General features: G+C 56.4%; 1 protein-coding gene across 2 annotated transcripts; it reads left to right on the forward strand.

The window, feature by feature from the left end:
• Positions 1–738: 738 nt before the first annotated feature.
• LOC138116919 (dual specificity protein phosphatase 22-A-like) lies at positions 739–13709 on the forward strand. 2 transcript variants are annotated; one of them, XM_069026751.1, is made up of 8 exons: positions 739–782; positions 910–985; positions 2284–2317; positions 2801–2883; positions 5178–5227; positions 8101–8175; positions 8549–8720; positions 12422–13709. In XM_069026751.1, the coding sequence occupies exons 2-8, from the start codon at positions 965–967 to the stop codon at positions 12626–12628; spliced, it is 642 nt and encodes a 213-aa protein (XP_068882852.1). In that variant the 5' UTR covers positions 739–782; positions 910–964; the 3' UTR covers positions 12629–13709. The 2 variants fall into 2 exon arrangements, with proteins under 2 accessions (XP_068882852.1, XP_068882851.1); XM_069026750.1 differs by lacking the exons at positions 739–782; positions 910–985; positions 2284–2317; positions 2801–2883; positions 5178–5227 and adding an exon at positions 6802–7214.
• Positions 13710–14858: the final 1149 nt, after the last annotated feature.

Here is a 14858-nt window from a genome sequence, read left to right on the forward strand (position 1 = left end):
TGGGGTGGGACATGGTGGTTCCTGAACAAGATTTGCTTCCTGGCTTAATGTTTTCAAGGGCTAAGAAAGCTGCTGCCAAATTTCTCCCTCCAACTAAGCTGGTGTCCCCTGAACTCTGCAAGGTTTTGGTGTAAAAACGTAAAAATGCTGCTCTGAAGACTAAACCAAGCTTGGACTTCAGTTTGCCCTTTTCCTGATGGGACAGGAAACCATCAGGAAACTTGATGTTGTGGTTTAGGAGCTGTGGTGGGATCTCAGCCACTTGCTGGCTCCTCTTTCCCTTCCACTCAGAAATTTGGGAAGGTTTCTAAGGTGAGGTAATCTGGTGGGAATGAAGCAATGAGCTCCCCTTCCTGCATCTCAAAAACCCCCTAAGTGATAAATTGTCTGGGGTGCTGAGAAGGATGAGGGTGACAATCCCAGGCTGGTGATGGCTGGAATTCTGCTTTCCCCTGCTCTTTGCACAGCTCCTGCCTCTGGCAGCCTGGTGGCACCTGCCTGGCTGAGGGACACGGAGCTGCCAGGGGTTTGTGCCTGGAAAATTGCAGGAAATGCTGGTGTTTCACTGCTGCTGTACCTGGGTAGCACTGCTGGGATAAGGGAGTCCTTCCTCCCGGGACTGTCCTTCCCAAAAGGCTGTGGAACCCCAGGGAGGCTGGGAGAGAAACCTGAGCCTTGCCACAATCCCAGATCCTTATTTCATCCTCCCCTTCCCGGCACCAGCCACTCTCTGTTCCCTTTCCCTCCGGAGCAGCAGCAGGACCCGCCGGAGCAGCCTGCAGGTGAGCTGAGTTTGCCAGGGCTCTGCTTGCTCCCCTCCTGGCGTGTTTCCCTTCCTCCTGCTCTTGGCAGAAGGATGAGCTCTTGGAGGGGGTCAGATCTCACCGTCCTCTCGGTGTTTATTTGCAGGTAGCCTTGGAGGCGGAGAAACCACTGGAATCCTGATCCTGGGGAGAGAAAATCCATGGGGAGTGGAATGAGCAAGGTACAGGGGGACAGTGGGATGGTGGCCAGCACGTCCTCTTCTTCTGCAGCCCATGGAGGCACTTCCCAGGCCTCCACAATTCCCTAAATACAGCTATCTGCCTCTCCCCTTTCCCACGGCCTTTTGGAATTCCAAGCTCTTCAAGAGAATTAAGAAAACAAGCAGGGATTTATATCCAAGGTTTAGATCTGAGGGGAGGAGCTTGGTGTCTGCAGGTGTCAGAAAAGTGACAGCTGGCCTTAAATGCTCATCCCTGGGGGGGTAAAGCCTTGGCATTGTCGTCCTTAGGGGTCCCTGCAGGGAAATTCTCCCCTTTCCACCCTCAGGATGTGCCCCAGCAATGGGGGAAGTGGGATTTCAGTGCTGCTTTTTCCTCCAGGGCTGGAGGAGGGGATCAATTTCTGTCAGTGTCCTTAAATAACCACTTGGAACGTGAGCCCTCCAGTTTAAAATTAGAGCCTGGGACAACAACAGAGAGATCAGATCAGGGCAAACTGGCTCTGCATGGCTCTGATGTGGTTTAACACCGGGGTTTCACCCCCTGTCAACTCAGCCTGACAGGCAAAGTGGCTTTTACAGCCCCCCACTGCCACCAAACCCTTTCGGGGAGCCCAGGCTGCTGTTGCCCAGGCTTGGGTTGGTGCAGACTCTTTTGTAGGGTCCGATTTTGGTCTCCATAAGATGCAGGGCTCTGCATTCTCCTTCACACTTTGTGCTGACTCCAGGTGTTTGCACCCAGGAAAGGGCTGGGGTTCAGCTGGATGTGACCCAGTGCTGTTGGAAACCCTTCTTCAAACTCCTCAAACCAGGGCTCTTGTGCCACATGGGCACCAGCTGATAATCAGCTCTTCTCTTCTGTGCCCCTGGGAAATGCTCTGGAGGGTTCTTACCCGCCTTAAACACCCTGAGCTGTCCCTTTTCTCCTTCATAACCCTGCAGCAGCGAGTTGGAGACCGAATTTGCAGCCTTGACGTCTCTTAACTGCAATAAATATAAATTCTGCTATAAATAGTGCCCATCCATGCCCAGCTGGCAGATGCAACCTTTGAAACTCCACAGGATCACATCCAAACCCCTCCCGTTTCTGTGCTGAGTTTTCCTGAGCTCTGTTCTCCTGAGAGGCTGGGGATGATGGTTTGAGTGGGTTCAGCCTTTCCTGGTCCATGGATTTGGGTCCTTGGCTTGTCAAGTGTCCTGATCCTGTTGGACCCAGACCTGGAGCTTGATGTTCCCAGCACGTCGGATGCGCCTTGTTCCCGGTGCCATCTGAATTCTCTCTCCTTTTTGTCACCTCTCAGATTGTCAGCGGCCTCTACCTGGGGAATATCCGTGGTAAGTGTCTTTCCCTGCCCCTCCATGGTGCTGTGGGATCCCTGGGTGGCTGGCAAGGCTGGAGGATTCCCTCTCCTTGGGAGCTCCATGTGCTCCCAGCTGGGAATCTCAGTGTCTTCCAGAGATCCAGAGCTGCCTCAAATCCCCACGCCAATTGCCAGTGATCCCACTCCAGCCCAGGAAAGGGATGTTCACTGTGAGCTGTGGTCATCAGCCATGCTGGAACACATGTCTGGAAACCTCCTCAACAGCGAGGACACCACAGCCTTTTCTGAGTTATTGGGATCATTTCTGATTTTGGGGATGGCTTCAGGAACCTGCTGAGTACCCAGCGCATCCGAGGGGGATTTTGCTTGGAAGGAGGTGGCCAACCTAATTCCCTGCACCGTGTGGGAGGAGAGGCAGCAGGAAGGGCTGGAATGGGGCTCAGGGGGTGGGGGGGTCCCAGGAGACAGGTAATTCCCACATGGCTCCCATTTCCAGACTCCGAGGACCATGAGAACCTGCTGAGGAAGGGGGTGACCCACATCCTGTCCGTCCACAACCGCGCCAAGCCCGTGCTGGAGGTGCGTGCCCGGGTGGGGGGGCCTGGGGGACCACCCCGGGGCAGCAGGGACTGGGAAGGTGCAGATGGGACACGCAGGAACTTCCCCTGGCCTGGGGAGAGGCAATGCGGGATTCGCACCGATTCTCACCGACTCGCAGCGCCGGCTTTGGGGAGGGGGCAGCGGGCTGTTTATGGGGTCACGGGCATCGCTGGGTGGTTTTTGGGGGGCAGCGCTGCGGGGCCGGGCCGGGCGGGTGCCCGGTGCTGCCGAGGGGTCCCCACGAGAGGGCGGCGGCGCCCCGCGAATGGAGCCCCGGCGGGGAGGGGACACGGCGGGAGCCGCTCCCGGAGCTGGCACTGCCCGCTCGGTGCCCCCGCTTCTCCCGCCTCGCTGATCCCGGAGCGCTGCGGGATCCTCGGGATGCCGGTGCGGAAACTGAGGCAGGAGGGAGCGGCCCCGGGGATGATGCCAGAGGTGTCGGACAGGGCGCTCCCGCACAAATCCTGCCCGGATGGTTCCGTGAGCCGGGAGCAGCTGCAGGTTCGGCTCCCGGGATGTGTGAGGAGTGAGGGGCACGGCCGTGGGGTGCTGGATACCTGATGGGGCCACAGGGACAGCTTCCACTATCCCAGGTTGCTCCAAGCCCTGTCCAGCCTGGACTTGGACACTGCAGGGATCCAGGGACAGCTTCTCTGGGCACCCTGTGCCAGGGCATCCCCACCCTCACAGCCAGGAATTCCTTCCCAATATCCCATCTAAATCCACTCTCTGCCAGTGGGAAGCCATTCCCTGTGCCCTGTTCCTCCATCCCTTGTCCCCAGTCCCTCTCCAGCTCTCCTGGAGCCCCTTTAGGCCCTGGAGGGGGCTCTGAGCTCTCCCTGGAGCCTTCTCCTCTCCAGGTGAACACCCCCAGCTCTCCCAGCCTGGCTCCAGAGCAGAGTTTTCCCAGCTTTTGGAGCATTTCCCTGGCTCCTCTGCAATTGCTCCAGCAGCTCCACATCCTTCTCGTGCCGGGGCTGCTTCACCCCAATGTTGGGATGCTGCAGAAGGGGTACGGGACCCCCTCAACCTTTCGGGGCCACCACGGGGAGGGAACCCCAACAAAACCCCAGCTGGATCCTTTTCCCTCCTGAGGCGTTGAGTAACGTGGAGAGGGGAGGGAAAGAAGGGAAGGACAAACGGCTCCGGGCCGGGCCGGGTCAGCCGCTGGGGCCGGCGAGCGCGGGGCTCGGCCCGACGGGGAGCAAACCGCACGGAGCGCTTACAACACGGAGCAAAGCCGCACCGAGGGGAAGCGGAAAGGCTCGGGGGGGTGGTGAGGGGATGGGGGGTTGAGCAACGTGTCAATCACGGCGACCGCAAAGCCCAGCACCGCTGCCACGCGTGGCCCCGCTCCGCCCCGCGGGATGGGGACGCCCGGCCCCGCGGGGAACGGGGAGCCGCTGGATTCATGCGGGACTGAGGGGGTGTGGGTCGGGGTTTGGGGTGAGTTGAGGTCGTTTTGGTTGCTCCACGGTGGGTTTGATGGCGTGGTGGCTCTTGCCGGTGTGGCGAGGTCGGGGTGGCAGCCGACATGGATGGAGCTGTGGATGGGATGTGGGAAATCCACGCTCATCCTTGCAGCACGGGTCATTCCAGCGCAGAATTATCCCTTTTCCCACCCTTCTCCGCCCCTTCCCTCCTTAAATAATCTGCTTTTCCCAGCCTCCTGGGCTGGAGGGTGGTCCATGGGGTCGAGCTGCCTGCGCCAGGAGGGACCTGATGGAGATGGGGCAATCCCTGGCGCTCTGGCTGCGGGGTTTTCCCCCCGTTTTGCTAAGAAAGGATTAAAAAAAAAAAAACAACCCAACCCCCAGATAAAAAGGATCTAAATTTAGCTGTGAACAGGGAGGATCGAGGAAGCGATGTTTTAAGGAGAGGAAAGTAATCTGACCTAGGCCAGCAGGCAGCAGATGATTTATGGGGTATTAAAAGCACGGGGAGGAAATAACTCATTGATGAGAGTGGCTTTGTCAGAGCGTGGTCACACACGTCTTCCTGGTGGAGTTTGGGGCCTGGAAAAGGGCTGGCTCTGGGTTTGGGGGTTCCTGAGCATTGTAGTTGTCCCCACAGCCTGGCCTGTCCCCTGGGACTGAGAGGAAATCGCCTGGGATGGGATGGATGCAGCCATCCATCAGAGTGGAGCAAACCCCAAAGTGGTTTCCAGCTTTCTTCTCCCCTCAGGGTCAGCTGAGGAAGGGGAAAAAAAAAAGAGAAATGGAGATTTAATGCTTCTTGGAGGTATTTTATTGCTATTTAATTCTGTATTACAGGACATGACCTATCTCTGTATCTCGGCCTCGGATTCATCCAGTGAAAACCTGTAAGTGATTTCCCATCCTTTTTTCCTGTTGGTCAATAAAAGCTCAGGTTCTGCAGGATGAAGGTTTAGTCCATCCATGCTATGAAATTTCTGAGCTTCCCAGAAGCTGGGGTTCATTTTTTATGTGGTCAATAACATTTTAGGGCTTAAATCCATTTTTAATGTGTGTTTGCAATCAGGAAATTTGATTTTTCGTCACATTTCAGAATTATTCACTGGGCAGGGTTGAAAATTGGAGTGTTGGAAAGACAATTTGTGTCAGGCTTTTTTTTTTTGGAAAGAGAAATACAGCATTTATTAAAACACACATTTTTTTCCCCACCATCTAAAGCACAGATGCTCCTAAGTCTTGGAATGATCTTTTGGAGATGAAGCTGCTGAGAGGAGCTGGGAGGAATTCCCAGGATTTTGTGGGATGCTGCTGCTTTGGGTGCTGGGCATCCAATAAATCATCCATTTGCACCAGAAAATTGGCAAATCCACGGGATTTTTCTCTCTAATCAAACCCTAAAAAGCATCAAAACTTAATTCCCAGGGCCCAGACTGAGCCCTGCCTGTGGAGGTGCTGGTTTTTCCAGCATCCTCGGGAGCAGCCATGCCTGGGGGTGGAATTCTGCTTGCTCATGCTGCTGCTGAGCGGAAAGAGAAGCTTTACAAGAAAACCCTGCCTCAGCAAGAACTGGGATTTTTCGCTGTTAATTTTTTTTTTTCCCCTTAGCTCATTTCTTTGCGTTTGTGGTGTCTCTACGAAAGGGAAAAAAAAATAAAGGGAAAAAAAAAAAAAAAGATAAGGCTGCCTGCAGGAAGGAAGGGTTATTCAAGAAACTATTTTCTGCTTGTCAGTTTGTGCCTTGGATTTCACAATCCTGGTGAACTGTGTGTCCTGCTTGTGATTCGGGCTCTCAGTGCTGCCATTCCACTCCCCGATCCCACGCTTTGAGGCTGGAAAAGCACAGGCAGAGCTTTCCCACTGGGAAAAACACCCCTGGAGTGGGTGAGGATGGATGGGGAGCTAAAATCCTTTGGGATGGGTTGGGAGAGGGATGCAGGCTGGAGGCACGAGCATCGTGTCCTTGTGGCATGGGGCATTCCTGCTGCTCCTACCGAGGGGCTGGAGGGCGGGATCGGGATCTGGGGAGCTCGGAGCTGTGTGGGCAGCACCTGCAGGCCTGGGAGGATGCTGTCAGCTCCGTGAAGATCAGCAGGGCCAGCAGGGAAATCCCCTGGGACAGGCTTTAGGCAGGGGAAATCCTCCCAAAGGGTGATGCTCTGTTTGCTGTGGTGCTGGAGGAGCCTTGCACTGACAGCTCCTTCCAGGAATGAGAGGCTCAGTATTTTTAGCCTGACTGCAGTGTCAGAGACTCCCTCATCTCTCCTGCTCTTCCTGGGAAGCAGAACCCGCTCCTATTCCTGAATAAATTCATCCTTGTTTGCCTCCCTGGAAGGTGCCGAGCCCAGCGCTCCCAGGGAACCCTTCTCCATGGGCTAGCAGGGATGGAGGAGATTCTGGAGGGTTCCCAGAGGGACACCAGCTCCCTTGGCAAGGGGCACAGTGGGAATAACCGTGGGAGGTCATGCCTTGGCTTCTGAGAAATCCGGAAGGCTGCGTGGGCGCACGCCCACCCCGTCACGTGGAGGCAGAGGAAGTCTGGCGCCGGAGCAGAGGTGCTGCCAAAGGGACCCTCTTCTCCTCCTGGAAAACCCAGGCTTGGGTGCTCAGGGAGGCCACCAGCAGCACAAGTGACCAGAATCAGGTTTTCTGCCTCAAAACTGCCCCAGGGCTCGGCGTGATGCTGGCAGCAGGGAGGGATGGGCAGGTTTCATTGGAAGGAGAGGAATACCTGGCTCAGCGTGGGATCTTAGCGGGACAACAGCTCCTGGAATCCCAGCCAGGGATGAGCTGGAGGGATGTGTCTCACCAGAGCCTGCCACAAACACCCAGCTCTGCCCACTCAGTACACACGGAATTAGTTATCCTGTTTTCCAGGTGTGGAAGCCCTGGCTCCCACCTGCCCCGTTTTGCTGCAAAATGCTCCCTTTCCCATTCTCCCTTTCCCATTTTCCCTTTCCCATTTTCCCTTTCCCATTTTCCCTTTCCCATTTTCCCTTTCCTTTCCTTTCCTTTCCTTTCCTTTCCTTTCCTTTCCTTTCCTTTCCTTTCCTTTCCTTTCCTTTCCTTTCCTTTCCTTTCCTTTCCTTTCCTTTCCTTTCCTTTCCTTTCCTTTCCTTTCCTTTCCTTTCCTTTCCTTTCCTTTCCTTTCCTTTCCTTTCCTTTCCTTTCCTTTCCTTTCCTTTCCTTTCCTTTCCTTTCCTTTCCTTTCCTTTCCTTTCCTTTCCTTTCCTTTCCTTTCCTTTCCTTTCCTTTCCTTTCCTTTCCTTTCCTTTCCTTTCCTCCCTTTCCCATTCTCCCTTTCCCATTCTCCCTTTCCCTTCCTCCCTTTCCTTTCCTCCCTTTTCCATTCTCCCTTTCCCATCCTCCCTTTCTTTCTCACTGGCATCTCTCCATCTTTCCCTGGGAGGGAAGCAGGTGTTTTTGGCACTGTCTGGGAGTGAGGGGTGAGGCAGGATAACTGGGAGAGTGCGTGTCCCTTGGGCACGAGGTGACACCTTCCCTGCTGGCTGTGCCCCTGGGGCTGAGCTGGTGGCATCACCCTCATTCCTTGATCCCTCAGGAAGCAGGAAATCCCCCGGGAAATCTCCCAGGTCATTTCCTTCACTTGGCAGCGGCAGGATCTCTGCTCCCACCCCACGCTGGTAGCCCCAGGGTGGTGGGAAGTCCTTGGGAGTGACGCTGGTGCTGTTTCCAGGGTGTCCCAGTGCCCTGCAGGGACGGGCAGCCCTTCCCTCCTCACCTCCCGCCCCTCTCCCCACAGGCTGCAGCATTTCAAGGAGTGCATCCAGTTCATCCACGAGTGCCGGCTCAGAGGGGGAGGCTGCCTGGTGCACTGGTGAGAGCTGCTGTGACCCCCTCAGGCCCCATCCATCCCCTGGGAGCTGGGGGTGGGCTCCCAGAAAGTGTCCTTGGTGTGGGACGTCACTGGGGAAGGGCAGGAAGGAGAGGAGGAGGCACGGAACAGCAGGAGTGCCGTGGGAAGGTGCCCACCTCTGGCTCCACAGGGATGGGTGGTCCTTGCACTGACCACCTGAGCATCCAAGACGTGGGACAGGCTTGAGGAGGGGACAGGGGGGTCACAGCAGTGGTGAGAGAGCTCCTTACCCCCTCCCAATCCATGCCTGCCAGCGCCCCAGCGAGGGAACCTGCGTCCCACGGGTGATCCCCGCGGGATCCTCTCCCTGACGCGGCTCCCTGGGCTATTCCAGCCTGGCCGGGGTGTCCCGCAGCACCACCATCCTGGTGGCCTACCTGATGACAGTGACAGAGCTGGGCTGGCAGAGCTGCCTGGCTGCCACCAAGGCCGTGCGCTCCTACGTCAGCCCCAACGCCGGGTTCCAGCAGCAGCTGCAGGAATACGAGAGGACCCTGCTCCAGGAGGTAAAGTCCCCTTGGATACATTTTGGAGGGGTTTGCAACCAGGTGCAGCTCCTTTGCATGCAGCTCTCTGTTTGTCCCAGCTGGATTTTGGCAATGTCATTGGTTACCTGGGGATTTGGGGGTTTGCACACAAAAAAAAAAAAGGAAAATAAAATTTTAAGAAGTGCCTCGATATTATGTGAGTGCACTTCAAAAAGCTCTGGAAAACCCTAAACCAGAAAACCCTAAACTTGTTTTCATGAGTTAGGACACAGCGGGAGGGATGGGAGAGCAGTTTGTCCCTTGGGAACCTTAGGAAGGAGCTGGGCCAATTTCCAGGAATGCAGCACGGCGGGAGCTGGAGGCGAAGAGGGGGAGTGGAGAGGGAGGAAGGCTCTTGTGAGGAGTTTCGGGATGTCTGGGCACGCTTGGATGTGCCAGGGCTCCCTGTGCCAGCCTGCAGAGGCAGGTGACAGGTGGGAGCAAGTGTGGGTGGAGAAATCTCCAATCTTTCCTCCCCAAAATGAGGTGGAGCAGCAGATTTTGGGAGAGCAGAAGCTCGGGCTGGATGGGTTCCCATCCGTGCAGGGGAGGGAGGATGGAGCAGAGCCCAGCAGGATTCCAGCAGCTGGGATGACAGTGGCACGTTCAACTGGGAGCAGAGATCAGAGCTGCACTTTTGACCTGGAAAGCCTCCGAAAGCAGAGGGAAAGGCCTTGAAAGGCAAAGGGAAAGGCCTTAAAAGGCAAAGGGAAAGGCCTTAAAAAGCAAAGGAAAAGGCCTTTAAAATCACAGCTCCCACCTGGCTCTCCGACTGCCTCCCACTCTGGACTCTGCTCCTTCACCCATCCCTGGGGTCCCAAACTTCACCTGGGACACAGCTGGACCTCTGCAAGGAAAGGGGAACAGTGGAAAAGAGGTGTGCCAGGGATGTCACCGCCCATGTCACCCCTGGACTCGGCGCCATCCCTGGAGGCAGAGCCCCCCACCCTCTGCAGCCCCGGGCATTGTGCGATGGCCCCATGACAGACAGGACCCTGAGGTCCCTCCGGCCCTGCCGAGCCCTTGCAGGGGATTCCTGTCCTCCCAGGAGGGAGCAGGGACAGCACTCAGCACTGGCCCAGAGGCCAGCCCCTTCCCCAGCCCCAAGTTCCCTTCCCCGGCTGCGGCGGGCGCCGTCACATGAGGGATGTGGCTGTGCCCCGTTATCACCAGCTTGCAGAAACGCCCATGGAGGGGGGTGGAAAATGCTCCACGGGATTACAAAACACCCCAGGGGCTGGAGATTCCCTGTGGGGCTTCCCCTGGCTGGGCCAGCTCTCCCTGGCCCTTCCCACACTCTGGCTGCGTCCCAGCACAGACCCTGCTCTGGGGTTTGCTCATCCCAGTTATTCCTCCTGCTCCCAACATCCAGACTGGGCTCAATGGTCACCACGCTTTCCTCCCTTTCCCTTGGAATCTGCTTTTCCATCACCTCCCAAGTTTTGCCAGTGGCTTTGCAACGCTTTCCCTGAAATACCCGAGGCACAGCCAAGGGTGGAGGCACTTGGATGTGTTTTCCTGACTGTGGGATTTAGCAAGAGCTGCCTTTTCCTTGAAACTCCCACTCCGTGATGACAGCACTGGGGAGGGAATGGCTCTTGGGGGTGGAAAAGCCTCAAACCTTGCTGGTTGAAACCTGTGAGGAAGTAGGTTGGTCCTTCTGGGCACCTCCTCGGGCTGTGGTGCCTCAGTTTCCTTCATCCCAGGGAGCTCAGATGGGAGCATGAGAGGAAGGAATGGGGAAGATGCTCCCTAGGACTGCCCAGCCTTGCTGCTGGAGTGTGCAGCTGTGGTTTCAAGCTGGCAAATGGGGCTTCTCTGGGCTGGAGGGATAAAGAAGGAAGGAAGGGACCAAGAGCAGCAGCAGGAGGATGGGTAAGGTTAGAAAAGGAAGTCAGCAGGCACAGACAAGACAGCATGGATGTGACAGAGGGCACACATGGGCACTCTGGTGACAGATCCATCCCCTGGGGTGCTGGTACAACATAGCCAGGCTGCCTTTCTCCCCCTGGTGCCATCCTAGATGGGCTGGGTGCTCCTGGCCTGGGAGAGAGGAGGAGGGCAGTGGGTTGGTGGTCTGCGCTGGAGGAAACGGGCTGGAACCACTTCTTGTTCTGGATTTAAAAGGAAATGCCTGGCAGCTTCCCCCATCTCCCACCCACTCCTTCCCTCCTCCCTGGGTGGTGGGATCCAGCTCCGAGCCTGGGTGCTGAGCCTTGGTGGGTGCCAGGCAGCTCTTCCCATGGAGCTTCGTGGTTTCCATGGAAGGGATGCTCCCCCCAGGAGATCCTGGTGTGGATTCTTGTCCCAAATCCTGTCCCAAATCCTTTGGGTCTCACTTCCCAGGGGTTGTTTCCTAGCAAGGAGTACAGGTCTGGCTCTGGGGTAGTGCCCTGAGCACGGGATCTTCCTGCTGGCAGGTGGCAGTTGTGTAACAGCCGTGGCGAGTCCTGCTGTGGGATGGAGTGGATTTGGGAAATCCAGACATTCCCACTGGAAATCCCCCCTGCCCCAGCTGATTTTCCCTGGCTGCAGGAGAGGGGGATACCACCAGGGTCAGTCTCAGGCTTTTTTCCCCTTGGGGCTCATCCAGTGCTGAGCTGCCAATCCTGCTGTCCTGCATCCCGAACTTTTCCTGGGAACTCAGTGGGTAGTGCCCATTTGGGAAGCCGAATCCACAGCAAAGGCACCTCACCCAAGGGGTGCCAAGCTCATGGGAGCTGCTTCCCTCTCCCTCTGGATCCCCTAGCTGAATCCCATCCTGTCCCTGTGCCACCCCATCCCAGGGCTCCCATGCTCGGTCCCTCTCTGCACCCTTTGCACCCATGGGTGGCCTCCATCCTTTTCCCGAGGTGTTTGCTGTTGCTAGGTGTGCTCCTACCACTCATCCCAGTAATTCCTAGCTGGAGCAGCAGGTTCCCAGCTCCTCAGGGAACTGGCAGAGCTCTGGTTGTTCCCTACAAGCCCTGGGCAGCCGGAATGGTGAATCCTGGCACAGCTGCCCCTTCCTGCCCACGCTCCTCGGTGCTGCAATTTGGGACTGTCTGGCTCTTTCCTCATCCCAGCAGTAACGGGAACAGTTTCTCTGGACCATTCCTTCCTTCCCAGCCACCTCCAGGCCTCAGCCTGCTGCCAGCTGGCCCCTGGCCACCGGGATACTCCTCCCTCGGGAGCAGTTGGGATGAGGGGGATGAGAAGTTCCCCACAACCTCCCGGTGGTGAGCGAGGTGCTCTGACAACAAAGCTGCCCCACCTTGCAAGGGCCAGCTCGGAGGGGGGAAGCTTCGGGAAGCATTCCTTACGGGAATTCAGGCACACGAGGAACAGCAGCAGCTTCTTGGCAAGCAGAAATAAATAAAGCTGCTGTCCCAGCTGCAGCCACTGTGGGAAGCTGAGGGTGCTGCCAGCTCTGTGCTGGGCTGGGAATGTGGGGAGTGCTGGGATGGGGGGGATCCACAGCATCCGTGGTGAGATGAGTGTGAGCTCCTGTGGGATTGGGACCTTCCTGCGTGCTGGATGTGCCTGGGGATCCCCCGGCCTCGCCTGAGGCTGCGGAGGGCTGGGAATGCAGCAGCAATTGCTTGGCTCGCTGCTTTCCATTGGAGCTGTAGCAGCCTTGCTCTCTCTCCGGGGGTCTCTCAGCCTTTTCAGGTGACCCTGACAACCTCTTTTCCTGGCAGTACCGCGCCTGGATCCGCCGGGATTACGGCAGGAACCCCTTCCAGGACCAGGAGGAGCTGCAGCGCTTGCTGGGCCAGCAGAACGAGGGGCAGAAGGAGCAGCAGCTGGGGAGCAGGGATTGCTCCTGGCTCCGCTCCCCAGCTCCCACCTTCCCTCCTCCCTGCCACGCAGGTGGCACCGGTGGCAGCAGATGGATGAACAGATAAGCAGCCGGCTGTTCCCCGGCAGGCGCTGGCCCTGGGGCTTGGAAAACTCAGTTTTCCCTTTGCCAAGCACCCCCAGGGATTCATGTCTAGGGCAGAAATCCGCCAGCACCAGCGTGGGCTCCAGGCTTGGAGCAGGGGGGGGGCAGGACTCACGGAGCTCCCCATCAGCTGCCAGCTCCAGTTAGTGGGTGACAGTGTCCTGCTCTGACCCATTCCCCCATTCCCAATGGATTAGAGCTGCTTTTCCACCCTCGGAGCAGCAGCCAGCCCCGTCCCTCTCTCCTCATTGCAATACCTGGGCGCTCCTCTGGCAGGGCACTGGAATGGTGCTGTCAACCTTGGAAATCCACGGTGGGAGGAGATGGAGAGAGGCTGCCTTGTCCTCTGCTTCCCTGAGGAAGGAGGGATGAATGCCAGGATGTAGGGGTGCTGCTGAGCCTTGGCCAGCACCCAGTGGGATGGGGAGAGGGGCTGGAGGCTCTTTGGGGCTGCCCCTTGCTGTGCATGGAGTTTCCCAGTCCAGCCTGTCCTAGGCAGGTGAATATCTGGAATTTTCCTTATCCCAACCCCAGGGAGGGGGAAAATCCAGTGGTGCCTGTCCCACCGCCTCCATCCCTGGAGCCAGAGTGGTTTTGGGTTTTCCCTGAGCCCCATCTGAATGTCCCCACTTGCCAAAGATGCCAAAAGCTTGGTTGGACTCACTTAGCCTGCGGACCAATTTAACTCTGTCCCTCTCCAAAAACCTTTTTAATATCTAAAATCTGTAATACCACACCCAGCTTTTCATCCCAAGCTCGTGCTGTGCTTTTCCAGAGCTTCCTTTGGCAGGAATCCCCCCATCTGCCTTACAAGGAGGGTCCCATGCCATGGATTCAGCCCTTCTGCACAGAAACCTTCAACCCTTCCGTGCCATCTCGGCCTTTCTCCATAAATACCTTGTTTGTCCACTCAGAAACATCTGTTCTGCAATTCCTTCTAAGAAAAAAGGGATTCAAAACATTTCTAGGAATTCCCTCAATGAAGATTTCTGGGTACTCATCATGTGACGGCACCAGGGGTGACTGGCCCAGCTCCTAATAAAGAAGAGAGTGACTAAAATCACGAGGGTGCCTGGACTTGATTTGTTCCTGGTGGGAATACAGAGATGGACTGAAATGACCACCCTGCTTCCCATTTTCTTGGTGAGAACCACCAGCAAACCAAAAAGATTTCAATATTCGGTGTTTATCCATGACGTGTAGAATTCCAGGGGGAAAAAAAACGGGGGCTTTTCCCATTTTTTAGGTGGAGAAAAGGGTCTCTGTGGCTGTTACTCCACATGGAAGTAATGCCCTGCGTGGGAAAGCAGTGAATGGGATCAAGGCTGTTGGTGGAGTGGGCTGAGTGAGCGAAGGGGATCAATGCTGGGTTTAAAGCCCCCGCTATCATTTTAGGAAGCAGAAAAATGGAACTCGCACGCAGGAAGAGAAAAGAGAAGAAAGTGGGAGTTAATAGGAAGTCATTGGAGATGGGTGATAAGCAGAGATTAGCTTTGCACGAGGTGTGATAACCTCCACAGCCCAGCGGGCCCTGCCCCTCCCGGGGTTCAGACATTCCCCAGGGAACCACAGCACCAAAGCAAAACCTGGGAAAATCCCCCAAATTTGGGGAATCACAGGGAATGCTTCCCCGGAGCGGCAGCACCCTCCATGCACCAGCACCACCACTGACATCAGTGCCCAAAAAGCTCCCCCCATCCCAAATTTCCCTGGATTTGCGGGCTGCCCCAGGTGAATAAACCTATTTTTCCACTCTATTTCTCCATCAGTGGTGGCTTTAGGAATTCTGGGAGCCGGAAGGCAAACCCTGAACAGGTAAAACCGGGCTGATTTCAACTTCTTCCTGCATTGCCAAGAGCACCTCACGCTTGGCTGCTCGGCTCTGCTGTCCCACATCGGCCTTCCCGAAATCCTGGTGCCTCTGGCAACGGGGAAACGGCTCTGCTGAAGCCCGGCTGAGCTTCCCAGGGTGCTGCTAACACAGGGAAATCCTTCACAACAAATTCCTGGCCCTGCTGGCATCCTCATCTTCCCTTCCCAGCAGCAAGAAGGGCTGTAAGGCATCTCCCAGCCTACTCCAAGTGCCTGAAACCCCATTTTAAGTGGTTGAATATTTTATCCTCGCCCCAGGGAATTTAGATTTACCTTTCCATGCTGCCTATGAAGCTGCAGAGCTGAAATGAAGCTTGGAA

This window comes from Aphelocoma coerulescens, chromosome 11 (genome assembly GCF_041296385.1).
Source record: "Aphelocoma coerulescens isolate FSJ_1873_10779 chromosome 11, UR_Acoe_1.0, whole genome shotgun sequence".
NCBI classification, from domain to species: domain Eukaryota; kingdom Metazoa; phylum Chordata; class Aves; order Passeriformes; family Corvidae; genus Aphelocoma; species Aphelocoma coerulescens.

Coding starts and splice junctions, on each gene's coding strand:
- LOC138116919 (XM_069026750.1), top strand. CDS start 6,802: ATGCCTTGGCTTCTGAGAAATCCGGAAGGCTGCGTGGGCGCACGCCCA. Junction 8,176..8,548: donor GGAGGCTGCCTGGTGCACTG/GTGAGAGCTGCT, acceptor GGGCTATTCCAG/CCTGGCCGGGGTGTCCCGCA. Junction 8,721..12,421: donor AGAGGACCCTGCTCCAGGAG/GTAAAGTCCCCT, acceptor TTTTCCTGGCAG/TACCGCGCCTGGATCCGCCG.